The sequence below is a fragment of the Ornithorhynchus anatinus genome, unplaced genomic scaffold (genome assembly GCF_004115215.2).
Source record: "Ornithorhynchus anatinus isolate Pmale09 unplaced genomic scaffold, mOrnAna1.pri.v4 scaffold_264_arrow_ctg1, whole genome shotgun sequence".
NCBI classification, from domain to species: Eukaryota; Metazoa; Chordata; class Mammalia; order Monotremata; family Ornithorhynchidae; genus Ornithorhynchus; species Ornithorhynchus anatinus.
The window spans coordinates 976812-1000414 of NW_024396743.1; the positions used below are offsets into that span (position 1 = coordinate 976812).

The window sequence follows — 23603 nt, forward strand, 5'->3', positions numbered from 1 at the left end:
GTTTGAGGGTGGGGGTTGTGGACTGGGGATCGGGAGACCTGGGTTCTGATGATGTGGCCTTGGGCCAGTCACTTGACGTTTCTGTAAAATGGAGATTCGATACCCGTTGGCCCTCCTACTTAGGTTGGGAACCCCTCGTGGGGGCCAAGAGTCTTGTCTGATCTGCTTGCATTCTATCTAGCTCATTGCTTTGCACATAGCAAGCGCTAAACAAATTCCATAACCACAGTGTTCTGGCCACAATAAATGTGGTTGCCTGATACAGGTGTAAAATGGGGGTTAAGACTGAGCCCCAACTGGGGCAACCTGCTAATCCTGTTATCTCCCCTGGGGTTTAGACCAGTGCTTGGCCCTTAGTAAATACTTAACAAATACCACCATTATTTTATTATTACATGCGGCAGCGAGTCACCTGGGCTCAATTCCTCTGGGGGGACACACCCAGCAGGGTCTGCCCTGTGGCAGGGTTTGAGGGAAAGACGGTCACCTCCCCCCAACTGAGACACAGCAGCCTCCTTTAGATACCAATTTGCAACTTTTATTAAAGGATTATTCCATGCCATGGACAAAGATTGGTTAGTAGTCAGCTGGCCCCGGCGGCCCGTTGGAGGGAAGGGTGGGGATGGGCTTGGGTTGCCACGGTCGGTCCTGGACCGCATCCCCAGTTCCCCGCCGTTCCAAAGGGCTGAACCGCTCTTGGTAATCGAGAAAACATAAGTGCTTTTTCTTCTAGTGTGAACGCAGAACGATACAGGGGAAGCCTGTGGCACCACCCTGCTCGGAGAGGGTGCTAGCACAATAACCACCTCTTACCTGGTCCGCACCATCACTTCAGTGAACATCTATGATTGAGTTGCGAGTGTCACCGCTGTTTTATACAACAAAGCGTTAGGCAGCCCAGCTATCAGGCTACAGAAAATTATAAAGAGTCCCCGCAGGTAAAAAAAAAAATTAAGACACACTGATTTATGACAAACCGCTGCTACCCACGAGGGAAGTTTTTACTCCGAGGGTGGGGGGAGAAGGTACGTATTTAAAATAGCTCCTGCCCACTTTTTCCATCAGATCAAATCCCCAAGGACACACCCTGACCCACCTTAAGGCAAAAAATGTTTGTTCCTGCCACGGAAGGACGGACGGCAGGGAGGCCTTTCCCCGTCTCCCTCCCAGGGCAGACCTGCTGCTCCCCAAGGCGGTGGCTCTGTGCCCGCCCCTGGAGGATGGGAAACCAAGGAGCCTGGACTCTCTCATCCTCATGGGGGGAGAAGGGACGTGGCCAACCCTCACTCCAAAGCTGCATCTCGGTCCTGGCCTCAGGGCGGAGGGGGACGGACACACATCCCCTGCCAGGACGGCCAAAAAACTCTCGGGCTGGATTTCTGACCCGAGCTCTCTCTGGTGTGGGACTAAGAACTGAGGCTGGGTCCGTGGTGAAGCCTCTCTGCGAGACTACCCGGGGCCGGAGGAATAAAACATCGGGAACGAGTGACTATCACCCTAGTAATGGTGGCCGATCGGTCCCTTCGAGATCTGGAAAGTCAAACAGGAAGGCTTCGGGATGTGTTTCTCCCAACTACAGAAAGAGTCAAAGCCCAACCTCAGAACTTGCCCCGGCCGAGCGCCGTTTTTTCCCTCAGTGGGCATGAGCTGAGTAGCTCTCTCTGGCTACCACTGAGATGTGCATCCAAGATGCCTGACCCGAAAAGCTGGCCCAGGCGACTGTGGCAAATCCCGGTAAATCCCGTCTCTATGACGCATCGCGATTACACTCCCATGATCACACTCCCGCTCTCTTGATAAGAGCTCAACCTTGAGACTCTCCTGCAAAAAGCTAATCTCGGCAGTCGGGTCCAGCCCTCTGCCTCACTCCTGATTTCACACAGAGACAGTCCCGTTTGACTTTCGAATCCACCTCCGGGCCAAATGACTCTCAACCGAACTGAGGCGGTGGCCTTCCTCTCCTGCCCGCCGGGGCAGGCTTACTTTGTGCAATATTTAGAGTAAAAAGCTTCAGAGGTGACTCCGGCCTCCTGTAGTCGGTTTGACCAGGTCGTAGACTTGCACTGCGACGAGTCTGCAGGGGACCCTCATCCAGAAATTTGGAGCTGGGAAAGGACCGGGAAGGAGCCCCGCCTCAGACCCTTCTCCGACGGTTGACTTTTATGGAAGACCATGTTTTCTCTTCCTCGGAAATAAGCCAAAAATGCAAGCCCTGTGCCTCTCTGATCGGCCTTAAATGAGTGAAAGCCTTCCCTCCCCGGGGTCCCCAGCAACTGTGCAGCGGAGCCCAGCTAACGGTCCACGGCCCACGAGGAGAGCCCTGGGTCCGACTCCCTCGTCGCCCATCCGGGGGCTCCACCGGCCCTCTCCGGCCAAGTCTGTCGGATTCATCTTTGACCTCTTGGAACCGCGGGGGGGTGGGACTTGTCTCGGGGGGATTTCTATACTTGCGAGGCAGAGGACCAACAGCACCAAGTCCAGTTCAAAGTCACATCCTTGATGTCACAAGATGAACGTGCAAATTCAATAGCCATGGAAAGGGATGATTTTGCATTTGAGAGCTCCTGGGAGTTGGGGGGTGGCCCACTGGTGGGGCTGCCTGGGGCTTCCAGCACCCCCCTCCCCCAACTAAAAACTTCGCAGGGTCCCCGGAGTTGGGGGGCCAAGGAGGAGGGAGGCCGAGAGACAACTCCACTCGTTCCTCCGAGGATTCCTCCCAGCTGAAGAAGCGCCGCCAGGTGCGGTGGGGAAGGCAGGCGGTGAACAGAGAGGCGCCTCTTTGGGAAAGCCGGGGGAATAGGAGGGCCGCGGCAGCTAAAGGGGGCAAAGGTCGGTGGGGAGCCGATCAATGACATCAGCTGGGAGGGGTTTGGGGGCAGGGTGTCAGAAGGCCCTCCTTTAAAAAGCATCTTGTTTTTTTAAAAGATACTCATCGTTTTTCAACTCGGAGCGAATCCACTGATTCGTCGAAGTTACTCGAAGTTACTGTTCTAACTACTCGGTAGTTAAATTCTGCTAGGTGACCTGGGAAGCTGGATCCCCTGGGAGGGGCAGCCTTGCAGAGGGAGGTCAGGCTCTCTAACTTATAAAGCTTTGCTGAATGCTAAAAAGATCTTTTTCGATAGTAATTGCACTTGAAAGGACTCATCCACATGCCCCTCCCCGAAACGATATCCATTTCCCGGTGTTCCAGTCAATCTCCCTAACGTCTATTTTTTTCTTCATTGATTAAGAAAAAGGGAAAGGAAAAAGAAAGAGGTCCGAAGGGTGCTCCGTCACTGGCTGCCCGACATACTGGAGCTGAATAAAGGCGCCTCTCTGGGGCTCCGAGGTGGAGGGAGGCCTGGCCGGTTTCACAGCTTGGACTGCAGGGGCTTCAGGTGCTTGTGGAAGGACGGGTGGACCTATGCGGGGGTTGGGGAGAAGAGGAGGTTACGGACTCCTACCGCACCCTTCTGGGGGCAGACCCCAAGCCACCGAGCGATGCTGACAACTGGGAGCACCAGAGAGGCGAAGTGACAGTCCCAATGTGGTGATTGACAGGTGACGCCCTCCACTGACCTCGGATCCCTCCTAAAAGTCCCACCTCCTCCAACTAGCCTTCCCTGATTTCTTCCCCAGCACCTTAAGTCCCCCTCACTCCCTCAGCCAACTCTAGCACTCATGACCTTATTTACTAAGCATAGGGGCACTAAGGGGCATAGGACCGCTCAGTCTACTTACTTGGTCTGCTCCAGTCCTAAATCCTTTCACATCTGTCTCCCCCATTAAGACTGGAGGCTGCTGGTGGGCAGGAATCATGCCACTTTGTTGTTGTGCACCCCCCAAACATCTAGCACAGTGCACCACACTCAGTGGGCGCTCAATAGATTTTGCTACTAGTAAAAAAATCGACAGTAGCAGCATCAACAGGGCAAGGAGGATTGTTTTGTACTCAATCCAACAACAGCAGGTACAAATCAATCGATGGAGCTTATTGAGCACTTAGTGGGTGCTGAGCACTGTACTAAACACATGGAGTGAGCACTGTGAGGAGCAGAGTGCCGGGGTGCGGAGACACATGCTCGGGGCTGACGATGAGACGGGTCGGCCCCCCTCCGCTCCTCCAGCCCCTTTCTCACCTCGGTCTTGTTGAGCGGTGAGTTCTTGGCCCACTCGAACATGTTTTCGTAGACACGGCCGTCGTGGCGGCCGAGCACGGAGCCGAGAATGGCATCTTGGAAGTCGAAAGCATCCACCAGGGCCACCGCTTCGGGGCGGAGGGCCGTCAGCAGCTCCTTCACGTGCTGGTTTGCTTGGCTCACCTGGGCCTCGGTCAGGATGCCCCCCTGAGAGCGGCACAGAAAACGGCATCAGGGGCCGGAGCCGGCGGTGGGCACGCGTGCCCGGAGATCGCCGGCCTGAGCCTCCGGGGTGCTGACCTGTAGGAAGTCCCCGGCCTTCTCGTTGATCCCGTGGAGGGCGTACAGGAGACACAGATTGTTCAAGACTGCCTGGAGGGGCTTGTCGGTGACCTGGGTCAGCTTTTCAGCAAAGAGCTTCACCACCACGTAGTGACAATGAGCCTAGAAGGTTGCGGGGGTGGGGGAAAAAATTAATCAATGGTATGTATGGACTGCTTACTATGTGCACAGCACTGCTCCGAGCACTTGGGAGAATACAATACATCAGGATAGGTATAGGTGGTCCTTGCCCACAAAGAGCTGACAGTCCAGAGGGGAGCCAGTCAGTCCATCGTATTTATTGAGCATTTACTGTGTGCAGAGCACTGAATTAAGCACTTGGGAGAGTACGATATACAGTAAAGAGACCCATTCACTGGCCAGGACGAGCCTGAAGTCGAGAGGACAGATAAATTACAGACAGATCTTGACAAAAGTGCCGCAGGACTGGGGGAGAGGTGAGGATCAAAGGGCTTAAAATGAACAGACCCAAGTGCACAGGGTGACAAGGGAAGGTGCCAAGGCAACATTCAACAGACCTTGGGAGAGCCGAGACACCAGCTCACTGACCTCACTGGCTCTGACCAGGTCCACGGAGGTCAGGTTCCACGCCTCCTCTTTGCTCTTCCGGTGCTTGACCTCCGCTTGGAGATTTCTGGCTGCGGTTTCCACCAATCTGTTGGACAGATGGCACGTCAAGTCCCCTAGGGAACTGGTGGAGGTGGCGGTGAAACCCGAGAGCCCTCGGGGCCCAACGTCGGGAGGGACGGGGGCGACGGGACCCCTGCCCGGTCTCCCCACACGGCCAACCCTTCCCGTGCAGAACTCACCTGGCCGCCCGCAGCTTGTAAGCCTCGACCAGGCCGAGCGGGCTGCTCAGGTTCCCGGCCGCAGGCCAGGCGGCCACCTGCTGCGGCTGGATCCTCTGACTGGGCAGGTCGTTCAGATAGGCCACCATGCCGCCCACCAACTTTCCTGACTGCACGTGGTTGTAGCTCTTCATCAGGAATCTGGGGAGCAAGGACAAGAAGGGGAGGGCGCGGGGGAAGCGGATAAGGACCGGAGGGCTCCGTTCACGGCGCCGCCCAGAGACTGCTCTCCCACCGGCCCAGAGACCGCTCTCCCACCGGATGGAGCAGATGCCGCCGGGCAGCCGGCGGGCCAGTCCCGGGCTCAGGTTCGGGCCCAGGGCTCTGCCCGCCGCCGCCTCTCGGCGTCACTCAGTGACCTTCCCCGCGCTCTGAAGACCGGGGCGCCCGCCCAGGCCGGACGCGGAAGGCTCCCACCTGGCCGTCTGCAGCATCATGACCGTATTCTCCCCCTCGTAAGTGCAGCTTGGGGTGAAGTTCACGTAGATGTTGGGGAGGCCGCTACATTGGGAGTAGCCGTGGCCCCCGCAGGCCATGCGACAGCTCTCGATGCCGGCACTGCTCGTCCAAGTAGTGAAAGCCTTGATGCCAGCGGTCAGCGCATGAAGCTAGGGTGGGGAGGAGTGGCAGGGTCAGCAGAGCCTTGGCCCGGCACAGCCCCCGGACCCCAGAGGGAGGGTGTCCGTCCATCCCTGCCTCTCCCCCGGATGATGTTACTTCCAGCCCCGATGTTCCCACCCATCCAGCTGCTCGGCCCTTTTGTTCGCCTGAGGATTAATTCTGATCCCCGACCCACATCGTCCATCTTCCTCCACCCGCCTCCCCGATCAAGCCTCTGGGGGGCAGGGAACACGCCCTTTCATCATCTCCACTTTGGGGGATCCAGAGAGCGAGAGAGAGGCTGCGTCCGTCACCCCAGAGGGTGGGCGGGTACCTCAGGCAGCTCACTCAGGTCCCCCTGGCTGATATCCACGTTGATACGGTGGTAGGTCTCCTTCATGAAAGCCCCCACAAACTGGAACGCGTAGGCCGTGGCCAGGAGGGGAAAGAGCCGATACTGCTGGGTCTGGTAGTCCAGGATCTGGGGCTCGGCCGCCCTGGGGAGGAGGAAGAGACCGGAACCTTCCTTCACATCACCGCCCACCTCCGCGTTCCTAACGCCCCCGTCCGCTCTGCCCTGTAAGGGGTCGACCGGAACCTGCCGGCTGAGCTTAGGAAGGCCGGCACGGACTGCCGTCGCAAGGCAAACCCCACCTTGGCAGCCGTCGCCCTGAAGAGTTAAGCTTCACCCCTGCTGCCCTGGCCCCGGCCCAGCGGGTGGCTCTTGCTGGGCGGTCCGGCTCTGCCCAGTGGAGGCCCCACTCTGTCAGCCGGCCATGGGCAGTCTGGGGTGACCAGAGCCGGTCCCACACTCCCCCTGCCATTGTGTGCAGCAAGGAGGGAGAATGGGGCAGGGGTGTGAGCTGGGGCTTCATACAGGTATTGAACGCCGCTGTAGGATGAGACCTTTGGGGCCCCCCCGGGACAGACAAACAGCATCACCAAGGCTGCAGACCTGGTGGGGGCCCTAGCTGTAAGTCCCTTCTAGACTTGAAGCTCTCTGTGGGCAGGGAACACGAATACCAAATCTGTTATATTCTCCCATCTGCTTAGTACAGTGTTCCACACACAGTGAGCGCACAATAAATACGACTGATTGACAGCCACCGCAGTCAGGAGAGGACCTTCTCTTTTAAAGCTGATGTTTCAACGAGGTTGTGAGAGAAAAAAGGCAAACGGAGAACTTCACCGTGAGTGGAATCAGTGGCACTTTTGCTGTTTCCTATCGATTTTCCCGCCTCCGACCCTTCACTCCCATCACTCCCCCGGGCCAGAATCACGGCTGAGTCTCCCCGCCGGCCCCCGGCTCCTCTCACCCCGGCCGGATCTCAGACTGGTGGCGCACCGCGCTGTAGCGGATGGCGATGGTGCAGGCCTTGGACAGAGCCCGGGCCGCTTCGCCCACGAGGATGGACCGGATGAACACCATGGTCCCATAGGTCAGCTTGTTGCTCACGGGCTTCACATAGGTGCCGTCAGGTTTGACCTAGCGGCGGACACGAGACTGGCTCTGGAATCTGCCCCTGCCCCGGCTCTTCCCAACACGGCCCCTCCTCCTCCCCCGGCAGGGCCAGAAAAGGGTCCGGGCCCCTCTTCAGAAATCGGGGACTGCGGCCTACCTGGGCGTATCTCATCAACATGTTTTCTCGGGGGATGCGGACGCGGTCCATCTTCAGGTAGCCATTATCCATCTCGTGGTAGCCAAACTTGGGCCCGATATCCCCCACGGTGATGCCTGCAGCAGGGGGGAGGGGGCGAGCGAGGAAGTTACCAGGTTCAACTGTTTCAAGGAAGCAAACCAGCTGATCTCCTCCTCCCCTTAAACTCTCAGAGTCCCTGCCCCGGAGCTCAATTTCAATGACTGGCTGTGCAACTTCAGTCTCCAGGGTCTGTCGAGTGGAATGCCTCCTCCCCGTTCCAGCTACCGCTGTTCGTCCCCCCACCCCCCGGGACCAGATTCTCACCTGGCAAGGGCTTGTGGGTGCCCATCTCCCGCAGTGGCACAAGGAAGGCGTGCAGGCCATAGCACTGCCCCTTGGTGTACAGCTGGGCCAGGACGATGGCGTGGTTTGAGGTCTTTCCAACTGCAAGAGCAGTGAGGCAGAAAGAAAAAAAAGGGAGGCCCATCGTCTCACCTGGAAGCCCACTTTCCTCCCTCCCAAGATGCACCAAAACAAGCAGCCCAGGGTGGCGGACCCCTGATGCCCTGCAGGTGCCCTCCCCACCTCAAATTTGTCCTGTCCCAACTCCCCCATCCTCCCATCTCCTCTAGATGATTTTCCCTGATTCATTTCTGTCCTCCCTGCCTTATATTCCCCACCAGCTGCCAGCGTGAGACCAAGTGAACATAGCACTGAAAGGAGTTAGGAGCTCTGGGTTCTCATCCTGGCTCCTCCACTTGCCTACCTGCCCTTGGACTATTCACTTCACTAGGCCTCATCTATAAAACCGGGATTCGATCCCTGTTCTCCCTCCCCCTTAAACGAGAAGCCCCAGGTGGGATAGGGGATGTGTCTGATCTGATGACCTCATATCTACCCCAGGGCTTGGCCCAGGGTAAGCACTTTACATATCCCACAATTAGTTATTATTAATAACTGCCACTTCAGCTCTTGGGAACTCACAACCCCCTAGGGCTTCCGCTCACGCTTTCACACCTGGTTGCTTAAGCGCCACCGCAGTCTCAGGCTAGCAACCGCCCGAACCCCCCAGAATGCTCAAGCCGCCCGAGTCACTCACGTCCCCCTGGCCACCACTTGATGGAGGTCACGGTGGGGCTGTTGAGGACGAACTCCTGGGTCTGCGGGTCAAACGTGGCCGTGGTCTCCAGGCCTCGCAGGTGAGATCCTGTGGGAAGGGCCAGTCAGGGGATGGCGGCGGGGCGGGTAGGAGGGGGATGTCTCTTGTGAGGAATCGCCTTTGGGTACGAGGCCGCACAGGGGAGTCCCTTGCCCATAGGCCACCAGCCAGGTGCAGTGGGAGGTGGGGGTGAATGAGGGCCACCACAAGCCCCCTCATTCACGCAGGGGTCTGGGGGAGGCAGCGGTTCCAGTCTGTCCTGATTCACCAAGCAGATCTCATTCCCGGGATGGAGAGCCACAATTACCCAGAAGGCCTCAGAAGTCCTCCTCCTGCTTCCCCCGGGGGAGATATAGAACCTCAGACCCCAAGTTGAAAAATAATCTATCCTGTGGGAGGCTTCGAGAGCTCTCGAGCTCTTCTGCTCCGGTTGAGAGTGCACCGATTCCCAGGAACGGGCTTATGACTCGGGGAGCGGAGATTCTTGGGTACCTGGGTGCAATCCAGCAGGCTATCACCTGAAAGACGGGGGGCGGGGAGGGGCAGAAGCAAAAGCACAAACTAACCCCCCGCGTTAACAAAGGAAGAGAGAAGCAGCGTGGCTCAGTGGAAAGAGCACGGGCTTTGGAGTCAGGACTCATGAGTTCGAATCCCAGCTCTGCCACTTGTCGGCTGTGTGACTGTGGGCAAGTCACTTAACTTCTCTGTGCTTCAGTTCCCTCATCTGTAAAATGGGGATTAAGACTGTGAGCCCCACGTGGGACAACCTGATTCCCCTATGTCTACCCCAGCGCTTAGAACAGTGCTCGGCACATAGTAAGTGCTTAACAAATACCAACAAAGGAGGCCCTGGGAAGGACACTAGGTGGAGAGAAAGAGAGAAAGGTGGGAGCAGTGGGCCCAGTCTGTCCAGAGAGGAACAGGGTGGTCCATCAGCCCTCCCGCCAGTCCTTGGGCCTGGTCACCCCCAGGTCGGTGTCTTCACCTGGCCTAGCCTGGAGTCCTGCGTACTCCGGATATTTTCCCTGTGGGCTATTTCCCTAAAACTCTGAGGTCAAAGGGCGTGCTGCCTTGGCGCCCCGGTGTTTTTACTGGGTTGGAGCAGCGTGGCTCTGGCCACGAGTCACAGGGCAACGGGGCCACCGGACAACCCAGGGTGAAAGGGCCCTACCAGAGAGCAAAACGAAGGAACGGAAAATCTCTTTCGGTAAGAAGTCTCGGTCTGATGCTTCCAGCTCGATGTGGAGCGAACCAAGGGTCGGTGTCTATGGCCTGAGCCGCTGCCCGGGGGTGGCCACAGGTCCTCCCCCCGCCCTCCGGCCAGGGAGGCTCTTCCGGTCTCCCCTCGGTTCCATACCATGGCCCATCTCTGTCTGAGCATAGGTGCCAACAATCTCCAGGTTCCAGGCCGGCATGAAGAAGCGTTCTTGCTGCTCCTGGGTGGCCTGGTGAAGAAGTGTGGGCAGGAACATGCCCAAGTGGAGGTCCAGGGGCTCAGGCCGCCCACGGTGCACAAAGCTGCAAAGGAAGGCCGAGGCCGGCGGGGGGGGGGGGGAGGAGGAGGGGGACACGGGAGGGGGCGGGGAGACGGGTGACAGGGCAGAGGAAGGCAATTGGTGACGAGAGATTGAGATTTGGGAATATGGAGAGGTTAGGGAAAGGAAGAAAAAAAAAGAATCTTCTGTTAATAAGGATTAAGGGTGCTGATTTCAGAAAATCAGAGCACTGTCCTTTTTGGTACCAGGCCTGTAGGGGAGCAGGTCGCTAGGCGGCTCTGGTTTCCCTCCAACTGTTGCTGAGTGCTTCCTGACCCTTCTTTTGGGAAGGCGGAAGCCTGTGGGGCAGCTCAGCGGGATCCGTTCTCTGGCCACACAGAGAAAGACTCTAGGACTGCCAATTGGGAAACTTAGTGGATACAGCCCAGGCCTGGGAGTCAGAAGGGACCTGGGATCTAAACCCGGCTCCGCCACTTGTCTGCTTCGTGACCTTGAGCAAGTCACTTCACTTCTCTGGGCCTCAGTTACCTCATCTGCAAAATGGGGACTCAGACTGGGAGCCCTAAGTGGGACAAAGACTGTGCCCAGCCTGATTATGTTGTACCTATCCCGAACCTTAGCACAGTGCTTGGCATACGGTAAACCCCTAATAAATATTATCATTAGTATTATTATTAATTGAGGCCATGTGAAACGGAATTCAGACCAGCCAATTTAGGGGCGGATCAACTGCCGAACAACTGAGGTGGAGCTCAGGGTGGACGGCCTCCGTGGCAGGGCCCTCGGCGGCTATGTGGTCTAGTGGAAAGAGCCCAGGTGTGGGAGTCAGAGGCCTCGGGTTCTAATTCCGCCCCGCCGCTTGCCGGCCGGGGGACCTCGGACAAGTCACTCCTCTGGGACTCATTTTCCTCACCTGTTTGAAATGGGGACTCAATCCCAATTCTCCCCTGGCCTAGGCTAAGAGCCTCCTTCCCAACCTGGTTATCTGTTCCGGTGCTCGGTACAGTGCTTGGCACAGAGTAAGCGGCTTCACCAAAACCACAATGAAACCACGGTAATTTGAGCAGAATTCTCCTGGTTCTGCTCAGAGCCCTTCCTCTTGCATCTGTCCCGGCAGCAGTCCCGGGATAAGTCTTGGTCACAGGCGTGAGACGGTCCCCGCTTTTTCTCTCCCAAGATTTAGCCGGGCCTCCCACCCATCACAAGCTCCCTTCCCCATCTGACCCGGATTAATACCAAAACGGACAGTGCTCTTTTGCCCAATCGTCTGGTCAGCAATTATAACGGTCGGGGAGATGGGCAATCGGAGGAATGACAATGACGAGTTCGGCAGTCATTCACAGAAAATCCTTCATCATTATCGCCGTTATAAATAATGAAGATCCGTCAACAACACACACTGTAGATGAATACAGGACTACTTCAAGCTGATGACCAGATTCGGAATTCCGTTTTTAATGAATGTGCCAACATTCATTATGTTTATGGATAATGATGCTTACGTTATAAATAACGATGCTTACATCGGACAGGCACCTCATATAACATTAGGCCCCACGCCAAGCCGATTACGAAACACTGATTCAAAGGTCTTCATTAAATTTATAAATAACGATGCTTACATTATAAAAAGCGAAGCTCATATTAGATATGCACCTTACGTGATGCATATACTAGGCAGCAGGCCAAGCTGATTATGAGAAGCGGATCTTCCATTGTTTAAAGTTCATCCTATTTAGAGAGGATGATGTTTTGATCATAAATAATTACGCTTATATTATAAATCACCATGCTTATATTAGAAATGAAGCTTGCATAAAACACGCTCCATTCTATAATACTAGGCACCAAGTGAAGTGGATTCTTTCATCATTTAAAAAGTATTATAAGTGATGTTATAAATTATGAAGCATAGAGAACATACACACTCTACAGTCAACTCTGCACCGTACCAAGCTGATTCTGATGAACTGATTAGCCATTCTTTAAAGTTCTTCACTTTTTATGAATCAGGAAGCCTATATAACTGAGCGCATTAATACGTGTACCATGCCAAGCAGATTGTGGAAAGAGATTTCTCCACGAGAGTTGCCAAGAAGCCACGACATTGTTTTGAGGGCACGGAATAGGGGTCGGAAGACTACTCCTGGAGTTACAGTGTGATTTTCCAAGTCTCAGGTGGCAGGGTGGGGAAGGAGGAGAGGAGGGAGGAAGGGGAGAAGGAAGGAGGGGTGGGGGATGCGAAGCAGTTCGGGCGAACTCCCAGATTCCCTAACTAGAAGATCACCCTTCCGTGAGCCAGGCACTTGTGCGCTTTATCCCAGGCTTAGCCGGAAAACCATTCAAGGATCAACAGAAACAGCCAGAGGCTCCACCTCCCTGCCCTGCTCCCCACTGCAGAGGGTGTGCGGGGGTAGAGGAGACCGGGGGAGAGCAGAGGGAAGGCAGGTCAGAGAGTCGCCATCTGGGGCCTCCTGCACCTGGATCTCATCAAGCAGCTGTGCTGAAAGAGGTCAGCAGGCCAGGGGTCCCGGGCTGGGCCGTGGGCGGTGGGCGAGGCTAGAGGGCAGTGCCCCGCTCCCACGCTAGCCGGGCCCTGTCACAGCCCTCATTCCACCCTGGCTGAGCGCAACATCCATCCTCCATCCCACAGCTTCCAAGTGAGAAGGAGTTTTCTCTTCCCCCTCCTCTTCCAAGGAGTCAAGAGGAAGTTCCTTGTTCCTGCTGGCTCATTCCCCTGTGAGCCAGCCTCTGGCGAGGAGCCCGGTGGGGCCGGGTAGGACCAAGGCCCCTGGCCGAGAGCCAGACGACCACCACCCGGAACGAGACCAGTCAGGGAAAGGGCAGGTCACCACGTGACCGGCGGTGGCCAGAACCAGGGGGAGGGTGGTCCCGGCCATTCTGACCGACTCAAAGCAGGGGCATTTCCCTCAATCCCAGAAGATGAGGGTGGATTCCCTCCAGCACCACTTCCTGCTAATCAGGCCCACCGGCCACTGGCTGGTGAGGGTCGTGAGGCCCGGACGGGGCCGTGGCCAGCGGTGGGGAAGGAGCTGGCGAGGCCCAGATCTGGGCCTGTCAGAGCCTTCGATTTCCACGAGGAAGATGTGTGCATCTTTCCATTTTCTCTCACATCCCTCAGCTGCTGGGTACAAGTTGACCTAACAAGTCTATGCAACAAGTTCTCCACAGACCAAATCGTGGTGGCGGCAGCAGTGGTGTTTTAATAAGTGACCACTGAAAGTGAAGAAAGCCGCACGCGAACTGTCCAACATCTCCCCGGCCGGCCCGCCCGCCACTGGTTGGGCGAGGGGGCCGAGCGACAAAACCTAATCGGACCAGCTCTAAGTAGGACAAACATAAGCCCAACGGGGGAAAAGCTGCCTGTTACACAGCTTTCGCTCCTCAAATCAAAACGTTGCTCAAATTAAAGGTCGAAAGGAAAGTCCCCAGGTGACTGGTGGCAGGAAAAAAGGGTTTCTGGCCGCTCCCCAAGTGCAGAACTCCCGCCGTCACTCATGGATGGGGCTTTAGATAAGACCCGGGGTCTGCGGCCAGAGGACCACCTGATCCACCCGGGCCTCCCCGGGCCAGGCGTGGAAGGAAGGTCACCCCGGGTGGCTCAGCAGTTTGGCATGGAGACCTCGCTCTTCGGGTTCCGCCTCTCTCCCCAGGTCACTCCCCCGGCCCTGGTCCCAGACAGCCAGGTAGGCCCGGGCCAGCTCAGACTCGCCTCAGTGCTGCTTGTCTGTCCTCTGCCTGGGGCTGGGGCGGTCTCAGAGCCCCATTCAGGCGTGTGCAAACACTCCTGCAGTTGGGAGCTAGGCCGAGGCCCAGGAGGCCCCCGAGACAATCCCGGGAGGGCGGGAGCTTAGCACCTGCCAGCGCCTCACCGCTCCGGCCCTGGACGAGCCGGACCCACGCCAGAACAGCCAGGCCAGGATCCCTGATCCCCCACAGGTCCCGGGCCGGAGCGGGGGACCACCGGGCAAGCTCCGAAAGTTGGGCCCCCATAGCTTTATCCTGTCGAGATGCTGCCGAGCTCCGCTGCCCCACCTCTCCCACCTGCTGCCAACACCAAATGCCACCCCGGGCACCAGGCATCGCCACCTTTTACCCCGATGGGCAGAGGGGCTGCTCCCTCCCCTTCTGGGCCCACAGACCCACCACGCACCCTCTGGATAGCCCGGAAAGAGGCCACGTCAGGGGAGTGTGTGCCTACGGCTGCTGGCCCGCGGCTCCCAAACTCCTGTCCGAAGCATCGGTCGAAGTGACCCAGGGGTTCAAACCTTAATGGAACTCACGGGCGCTTCAGGGCCGACTAACTGCGGGCTCAGGGGCAGTTTACACGAGGAGATGGATGTTAGGATTGTGGAGCAAGAAAGATCTCCACGGAAAGGAGGAAGAGTAGGAGATGACGACCAACAGAACAGGGGCTTCCTGTTGGCACTTAATGGAGAGGAAGAATGGAATCCCCGAGGCTCCTAGCAGAGGGAGGGGAGTCTCCCTGCAATCCCACTCTCTCTGCCACTTCCCACTGCGTGGGAGTTTGGGGGACAAGGGTGGGTGCTGGCACACGGAACAAGACTCAGGGGTCCTCTAAATTCTCCCATCTACCCTGACCCCAGCTGCTGCCAACCAAGCCCTCTTCCCCCCACCCCCACAATCGGCAACCCGAGACAGGTGGGGCGCCCCGCTATCGGCCGGAGCGGGGCCTCGGTCCCCTGGGGCTGACCGAAGGGACCAGCGGCTGGAGAGGGGCAGGTCCGCCCCAGCAGACCGGAGGGGTCCCCCCGCTGTGCTCCGGAGGCGGACTGACCGTGCCCCATCTCCGTCTGGGCGTAGGTGCCGATTATCTGGAGGCCTGAGGACGCTGTCAACCATTTCTCTTTCTGGGCAGCAGTGCCCTGATTCATCAACGTGGGGATAAACATGGAGTTATGGAGGGTGACCGGTTCCACACAAGTGCCCAAAAACACTCTAAAGGAGAGAAAGAGAAGGGAAAAGGAGCTCAGCCTCTAGCGAAGGGGACGGGCCGCCGGGCCCCACCTGCCCGGCCCCGGTCCCTCCCGGCTTCCAGGTCCCAGCTCCCACCCGGAGCCACAATCTGGGGGCAGACGGCTCTCTAGCCGGGCCCTTGGGGTCCTGGGAGGTGGCTTCGCCAGATGTTTCTCTGGCCCAAATTCCCGGTCACAGAGCGCATTTGGTTGGCATCTGGCCAAGGGACTGGCCCCCGCCTCACAACCGCCCATGATCTGGGCTACGAGAGAAAGCTCCATTTCTGTAGAAAGGAACAACCCCATCCTCTCCCTTCCTATCGCCTCCACTGGCAAAGACAGCCCAACGTGCTGCTTCCAGCGGAGGAGGGAAGGGAGAGAAACGGCACGACAGAGTGGGAAGAGCTTGGGCCTGAGCACCGGAAGACCTGTGTTCTAGTTCCTGCTCCTCCACTAGCCCGCTGTGTGATCTTGGGCAAGTGGTTTCCCTTCTCGGGACCTCAGTTTCCTCATCTGCAAAATGGGGATTCAATAACTATTCTCCCTCCTAAGACTGCGAGCCCCAAGTGGGACAGGGACTGGGTCTGACCTGTTTATCTTGTTTCCACCCTAGCACTTGATGCAGTGATTAGCATATAGTACAATTTTAGCAAGTACTACAATTGTAATGATGGTGACGATGAGCCAGGCCTGGAAGTCAGGGGATGTGAGTTCTAATCCAGGCTCCCGCACATGACCCTGGGCAAGTCAGTTAATTTCTCTGTGCCTCGGTTCCCTCATCCGTAAACTGGGGATTAAGACTGGGAACCCCATGTGGGATAAGGACTGTGTCCAACCCGATTATCTTGTATCTATCTCAGCGCATAGAATAATGCTTGGCACATAGTGAGCGTTTAACAAATACCACTAGTAGTATTATTCAGAGCCACTGGCTGCTCTCAGGGTGTGGTGGGGTGGGGGGAATTCCTAGGATTGCAGGGAGAAGCTCAGGTCCAAAGCTCCACGGAACAACCGCATTCGGTGAAGATGCAGTTTAGGATAAGAGATGGGCCTCCCGCTCACCGGACCACTGCTGAATTCAGGAATTTTTCCCAGGAAGATCCCCCAAAACCCCATGCCCAATCAGTCCTCCACGAAAGCGGAACTCCAGCCCAGTTCAGATCCACACTACCTCCTCCTGCCAGGCACTTCCTCATCCTCAGGCCAGACACCTTCCTGCAGCGGCCTCCAAACTCTCCTACAGTCTGGTCTGGCCTGCCACTGAGGCAAGCTCCTCACATACCAGCACTGTGCATTTACAGTCAAAGGTCGCTCTACCTTGGGGTCGTCCCTCGCTCCCTGCTCCGCTCTGAGCCGGCCCTGCTCAGCCCGGCGCTCTGAACAGGCTCGAGAGAATCCAGTCAGGGCTGAGGAGACCTAAAATGGCGGCTTTCTGGCCTGTCAGAGAAGCAGCGTGGCTCAGTGGAAAGAGCATGGGCTTTGGAGTCAGGGCTCATGAGTTTGAATCCCAGCTCTGCCACTTGTCGGCTGTGTGACTGTGGGCAAGTCACTTCACTTCTCTGTGCCTCAGTTCCCTCATCTGTAAAATGGGGATTAAGACTGTGAGCCCCACGTGGGACAACCTGATTCCCCTATGTCTACCCCAGCGCTTAGAACAGTGCTCGGCACATAGTAAGCGCTTAACAAATACCAACATTATTATTATTATGAAGCCTGCCCCGTCCCGGTTCTGCCGGCCCTCCTGCTCCACGGCCAAAAAGATAAAAAACTGGCACCTATGACACAGATTTCTTGGCTTCCTCTGGTGAACTGGGAAAACGGATGGTTCTTCACGGACAAATAAAAGCAGCTGCTGTGAATGAGCGAGCACTCTGGGTTTCCTCTCTAACTGGAATCATCAATCCCCAGGACTCCCCCTTTCTGTTCTTCCTCTTTGGGGGTAGGGGGTTGACAGACCATGGGGTAAACCCTCTTCTTTCATTTCACCATGAGGCCCGCTAGCTGGTAAATCAATCTCGGCGTACTCCATCGGTGACAGACCGCCTAATGTGCTCGAGTGTTAAGGGGGGCCACTGCGGACAGGGTCTCCTTATAATCCTGCCACATGCTTATTCAACTGTCGGCCTCCTCTGATAGACTGCAAGCTCCCTGAAGGCACGGGTCGGGTCTTCTGATTCTCTTGGTTTCTCCCAGCAGCTTAGTAGAGTGCTCTGCTCCAGCAGATTGGAAACTCCATGACCGTAGGGATGGGTCTACTAACCCTATTCAACTCGCCCCAGCACCTAGCGCAGTGCTCTGCCCATGGTAGATTGGGAGCGCCACGAAGGCAGAGATCAGGCTTACTAACCCTACTGTACTCTTCCAGGCACTTAGAACGGTGCTCCGCCTACACTAGGTGCTCAGTAAATACTCTTGATTGAGCTCAAGCCACCCCTCCGTTAGAGGGGACCGTGGCGCGGAGAGTCCCGCAGATTTCCCGCCCCAACCCAACTCCAACACCTCCAACCCGACGTCTCCCTGACCTTGGTCCCGAGGGCCCTTCGAGCCCGGTAGAGGTGAGCTCATCCCATCCCAGGGCAGGGCCCCACCCCCCAACCTTCGGCCCCGGAGCGTGCAGCCACACGGACCTGGGCTCCCGCCAGAAACCGAGGCACCGCAATCGGCCGGGGGCTCTCGCTGCCTCAGACCAGGGGGCGGGAATCTTTTCCAGATGCCGGTTGGTGATCGGCTAGAAGGAAAGGCCTCGACCGGGAAGAGGAAAATTCCGGACACAGAGACAGGGCCCTGATCATCCAGACAGACTTTCTGAGCCTCGACACGATGGTCTTGAATGGGTTTGTGATGCTTCCGTCTGGCAGGAAGGACAGTTGGAAAGTTGCGCTGTGGGAAAACTCCCATGAAAACTGTTCCCCCGGCATTCCCTGTACACTAAGGGCTAACTCCCGACTGTGGGAGAGGACCAACATTTCTGAAGCCGATTCTCCTCTTTTGGCCCAAGAGTAGACTAGAGCCCTGGAAGAAGAGAATAAAAAATACACCCAGCTTCCTGCAGAAAGTGAGCTGCTGGTCCCCCAGCATTCTGAGCATTGCTACGGGCAGAGAATGTGTCTATTAGCTCTGTTATATTGTACTCTCCAAAACACCTAGTACAGCGCTCTGCACACAGTAAGCCCTCAGTAAACACCTCTGATTGAACAGCCCACACCCACTCCTTCCTGATAGGATTTATTGCCTGCTTAATGTGTAAAAATTACTCTACTAAGCGCTGGGAAAGAACACTCAGGTGGAAATTAGACAAAGTGCCTGTCCCTCAAGGGGCTCACAATCTAAAAGAAGAGTTTGGGGCTTTTTAAATATTTGAGACTCCATGTGGCCTAGTGGGAAGAACACCAATCTGGATTCTAGTCCAGATCCAGCACTTGTCTGCTGTCTGACCTTGGGCAAGTTACTAAGTAATTCTGTGCCTCAGTTCCCTCATCTGTAAAATGGGGATCAGAACCCCAAAGTAGGGGGAATGACTGAGTCCAATTGGATAATCTGTCTGCCCCCCAGAGTTTAGCAGAGTGCTTGGAACAAAGCGAGCACTTAATAATACCACCAATGAACATTCTCTAAGAAATCAAACGTACGGCAGATGAAAAACAACATCAGAAGATAAACCGGGCAGTGTTTGTTGACCTTCCCTCTACATCGCTGGCCTGGTTCTCTTCCATTTTCTTTTTTCTTTTTTTTTGAAGTGGGGTTCCATGTTATTCACAGTGACCAGGATTGAACTTTTCAATAATATGGACTACGCGGCCTCACGTTACGAAATCCGAAAGCACAAGTCGTCCCCGCTACCCCCTCTCCCGTCTCCCACTCCCACCGGTGGCCTGGCTGGCACTCGGTGGAAGTTAGGGGGATTCTCAGAAGGCAGAAGGGGAACGGGGGCAGAGGGTAGACCAGATCTGCAGGGACCAGCCCACTCCAAAGATCCACCTCCCTCCTCCCACCCGCAATACCCGCCGCCCCAGAAACCCAGGCCACTTCCCCTGCTCCCTGGCTGCCCGATCCAAAGCTCTTCTCCTCTACGAGTGACAGCCGTCCCCCTCCCACGTGCCCCTGCCAATGACATCCCTCTAAGTGGGCGGGGGGAGGAGGAGGAGGAGGAGGAGAATGAGGGGGAGGAAGAGAGGGGTGGGGGGCAGTGGAGGTGGAAGGAGGACATCACAAAGAGTCTCCTTGAATGGAGGGGGCAGCAATTGCTGAATCGAGGCCAGGCAGACTAGACACCCCACCCTCTGGCCAACATGAGAGAGAGAGAGAGAGAGAGAGAGAGAGAGAGAGAGAGAGAGAGCTGCCTCTTGCTCCATAGTGGGGAAAACAATTGACACAGTGAATTCAGATCCAAACTGAACAGCCGATCCCGAGGAGCACCGAGGCAGAGCTGCAAACTCGTCCTGGTTTCCAGACAAGTTCTCTAACATGGGATCGAATGGCACTTATTTTTAGTCTTGATAAAAGTACAGTGCAGATATCCTCTAGGGGCCGATTAGGAGGGAGGTGGGGTGAAGGGAGTTAAGCCTAAAGGGGGCTTGCACCCTAGCTGCAAAACAGCCCTTATGAACTCATCCTTACACTCTGTTATATCCCCTACCTAGAATGTACTTTAGTGCTTCTCCCCCACAAGACTTACATTCCTTGAGGGCAAGGATCGGGTCTACTAATTCCTGTCTACTTTCTCAAGTACTTTCCGGAGAAGCAGCATGGTTTAGTTGAAAGAACACAGACCCGGGAGTCAGAGAACTGAGTTTTCATGCCAGCTCCTCCATTTGTCTGCGGGTGACTTTGGGCAAGTCACTTAATTGATCTGTGCCTCAGTTACCTCATTTGTAAAATGGGGATTAAGACTGTGAGCCCCAAGTGGGTCATGGACTATGTGCAACCTGATTATCTTCTATCAACCCAGTGCTTAATATACTGCCTGGTACATATTAAGCACTTAAATACCATTAAAAAAATATATTAAAGTGGTTTCTCTGGTGCTTGGCAAATAGTAAACACTTGATAAATACCACTGATTGATTGATTAGGGCCTTTAAGGCAACTAAAACATTCATAACTTCAGTTTTTCCAACCCTAACTTCGTTGACTGGGATTAATATTTACCCCTGGGGAGAACCGAGTGTATTATGATACCTTTTCACCTACCACAAGCAGTTTCTGAGTAGAGGAAAGCCCCTAAGATATTCACGGGGCTAGGGGAACTCCTTTCTAAACTCAAAACAAAACAAAAAAAATGAATAAAATAAACCAAGGAAAATTGTTACAGCCAAAACTCAGTTCAGGCTTTCTCCACATGGGAAGACTTCTCAAAAAAGGAAGAAACATATTTTCAACCTTTAGCAGTACTGGATCTAACTCATAACTGAGTTAAAAGCGATAAAAGTGTTCCCCTACTACAGCAGTAAGTAGTAAGACACAACCGGGGCACTGAAATGTTTGTTAGTCACCCAGTTTCTTATAGAAACAGGATTGGCCTGCTGTGTCACTTGGGCAACTTCTGTGGGCCTCGGTTTCCTCATCTGTAAAACTGGGATTAAGTACCTGTTCTCCCTCCACTTGAAGACTGCAAGACAGCGATGGTGTCCGATCTGATTGTCTAGCTCATTCGAGACAGCCGCTTGTCTCAGGCACCGGGATAATTCCAGCCTCGGCACCTCCTCCGAAGGCCCCAGGACTCTCCCCTCTTGACAAGTACGAGGCAGCAGATGTGGCCAAATGGAAAGAGGCCGGGCGGGCGAGTCACAGGACCTGGGTTCTAATTCCGCCCGGGGCCACCTGCCTGTTGAGTGACCTCAGGCAAGTCAGGTAATTCCTCTGAGCCTCGGTTTTCTCATCCATAAAATGTGTCCTACTCCGGCTACGAGCCCCACGTGGGGCAGGGACTGTGTCTGACCTGATCATCTCGAATCTACCCTAGTGCTTGGTACAGTGCCAATCGCATAGTAAGTGCTTTAACAAGTATCACATATATTACTATTTTAAACTTCTTCTGGTCCCAGGTACCTGCCCTGCACTTCGGGAAAGGAACACGCTCTTAACTTTCCCGCTTTGGAGCTTTCACTGAGATGGTGCGCGCCGGCAGGATCTGCTCGGCCGCCTTGAGGCGGTACCTTTTAAACCACATGATCTCTTCGGGGTCGCCGATGCCAAAATCCCTCATCTTCTTCACCATGTCGGCGCTCTTCTTGACGGCCAGTTCATAGCGGTTGGTGCGGTCGAGGAAATTCATATCCTCGTGCTGGAAGTCGGGGTCATTCAAAATCAGTTTTTCTGGGGGAGGCGGGAAGAATCTGTTATAGCGAATGGAGGGAGGGGGAGACTTGGGGAGGGGTCCCCTCGTGGGTTTGGGTCACCCCATTGAGGTGCGCTGATGGCTTGGACCCTTCTAGGAGGAGCAGTGAGGTCTGCAGCGTGGCTTAGTGGAAAGAACACAGGCTTGGGAGTCGGAGGTCGTGGGTTCTAATCCCGTCTCCGCTACTTGTCAGCTGTGTGACCTGGGGCAAGTCACTTCACTTCTCCACGCCTCAGTTCCCTCATCTGTCAAATGGGGATGAGGACTGTGAGCCCCACATGGGACCACCTGATGACCTGGGATCTACTCCAGCGCTGGGAATGGGGCTCGGCACATAGTAAGTGCTTAACCCATACCGGCGTTATTATTATTATGACCTTGTATCTCCGCCGGCGCTTATAAGAGTGGTTGGCACACAGTAAGGGCTTTACAAATATGAACATTATGATTATGATCATTGCTCAATCGGTCATTCAATGGTGTTTATTGAGCGCTTGCCACACAGAGGGCGCGTGGGAGAGGACAATGCAAGAGGGCGCCATTCAATTCAATAGTATTTACTAAGCGCTTACTGTGTGCACAGCACTGGACTAAGCGCTTGAAATGTACAATCGGGCACCAGAGAGAGACCATCCCTGCCCAACCAGGGGCTCACGGTCTACCGATTTGTACATTCCAAGCGCTTAGCACAGTGCTCTGCACATAGTAAGCGCTCAATAAATACTACTGATTGAATAAAGGGCAGGGAGACAAACGGCAAAGGAAAATGGAAGGGAAGAAAACAATATCATCCAGATAGATAGAGCAGCAGCATGGCTCAGTGGAAAGAGCCCGGGCTGGGAAGTCAGAGATCATGGGTTCAAATCCCGACTCTGCCACTTGTCAGCTGGGTGACCGTGGGCAAGTCACTTCACTTCTCTGTGTCTCAGTTCCCTCATCTGTCGAATGGGGATTAACTAAGAGCCTTACATGGGACCACCTGATGACCCTGTATCTCCCCCAGCGCTTAGAACAGTGCTCGGCACATAGTAAGCGCTTAACAAATACCAACATTATTATTATAAAATGGGGATTAACTGTGAGCCTCACGAGGGACCACCTGATGACCCTGCATCTCCCCAGCGCTTAGGACAGTGCTCTGCACATAGTAAGCGCTTAACAAATACCAACATTATTATTATAAAATGGGGATTAACTGTGAGCCTCACGAGGGACCACCTGATGACCCTGTATCTCCCCCAGCGCTTAGAACAGTGCTCGGCACGTAGTAAGCACTTAATAAATACCAACATTATTATTGTAAAATGGGGATTAACTGTGAGCCTTGGAGAAGCAGCGTGGCTCAGTGGAAAGCGCATGGGCTTTGGAGTCAGGGCTCATGAGTTCGAATCCCAGCTCTGCCACTTGTCGGCTGTGTGACTGTGGGCGAGTCACTTCACTTCTCTGTGCCTCAGTTCCCTCATCTGTAAAATGGGGATTAAGACCGTGAGCCCCACGTGGGACAACCTGATTCCCCTATGTCTACCCCAGCGCTTAGAACAGTGCTCGGCACCTAGTAAGCGCTTAACAAATACCAACATTATTATTATTATTATTGATGACTCTGCATCTCCCCCAGCGCTTAGAACAGTGCTCCGCACACAGTAAGCGCTTACCAAATCCCAACACGATGATTATAAATAGAATGAAGGAGGCGTCTCGACGAAATAAAAAGGGCCCGGGGAGGGTGGGGGGAGGCCGGGTCCGGGCCCGGGCGGCCTCACCGATCTCCCTGCGGCGGCGGGTCCTGTCGGGGGCCCCGTCGAGGAGGTAGGTGAGGAGATCGGGGTCGAAGCTGGCCGCGGCCCGCTCCTTGCGCAGGTCGGGGTTCATGGCGGCGGCGGGGACGACGACGACGACGACGACGACGAGCAGTCGGTCCCGCCGGCCGTTTTGAGGTGGCCCGGCCCGCGGCTCGAGAGGGGACCCCACCCCCGCAGGGTCACGTGGTGGGGGCGGTGGCGGGCAGGAGGCGGGGCAGGAGGCGGGGCAGGAGGCGGGGAAGGAGGCGGGGCAGGAGGCGG

General features: G+C 55.6%; 1 protein-coding gene across 2 annotated transcripts; it reads right to left on the reverse strand.

Moving 5' to 3' along the window:
* Window positions 1-516: 516 nt before the first annotated feature.
* ACOX1 (acyl-CoA oxidase 1) lies at window positions 517-23474 on the reverse strand. 2 transcript variants are annotated; one of them, XM_029057076.2, is made up of 14 exons: window positions 23304-23474; window positions 21359-21518; window positions 15026-15186; window positions 8651-8758; window positions 7876-7995; window positions 7531-7646; window positions 7228-7397; window positions 6246-6408; window positions 5729-5919; window positions 5273-5452; window positions 5013-5118; window positions 4422-4565; window positions 4122-4328; window positions 517-3404 (listed from the first exon to the last, which is right to left on the reverse strand). In XM_029057076.2, exons 1-14 carry the CDS (start codon window positions 23410-23412, stop codon window positions 3354-3356), a joined length of 1986 nt encoding a protein of 661 aa, XP_028912909.1. In that variant the 5' UTR covers window positions 23413-23474; the 3' UTR covers window positions 517-3353. The 2 variants fall into 2 exon arrangements, with proteins under 2 accessions (XP_028912909.1, XP_028912910.1); XM_029057077.2 differs by lacking the exon at window positions 15026-15186 and adding an exon at window positions 10068-10228 and having other exon boundaries at window positions 23304-23473.
* Window positions 23475-23603: the final 129 nt, after the last annotated feature.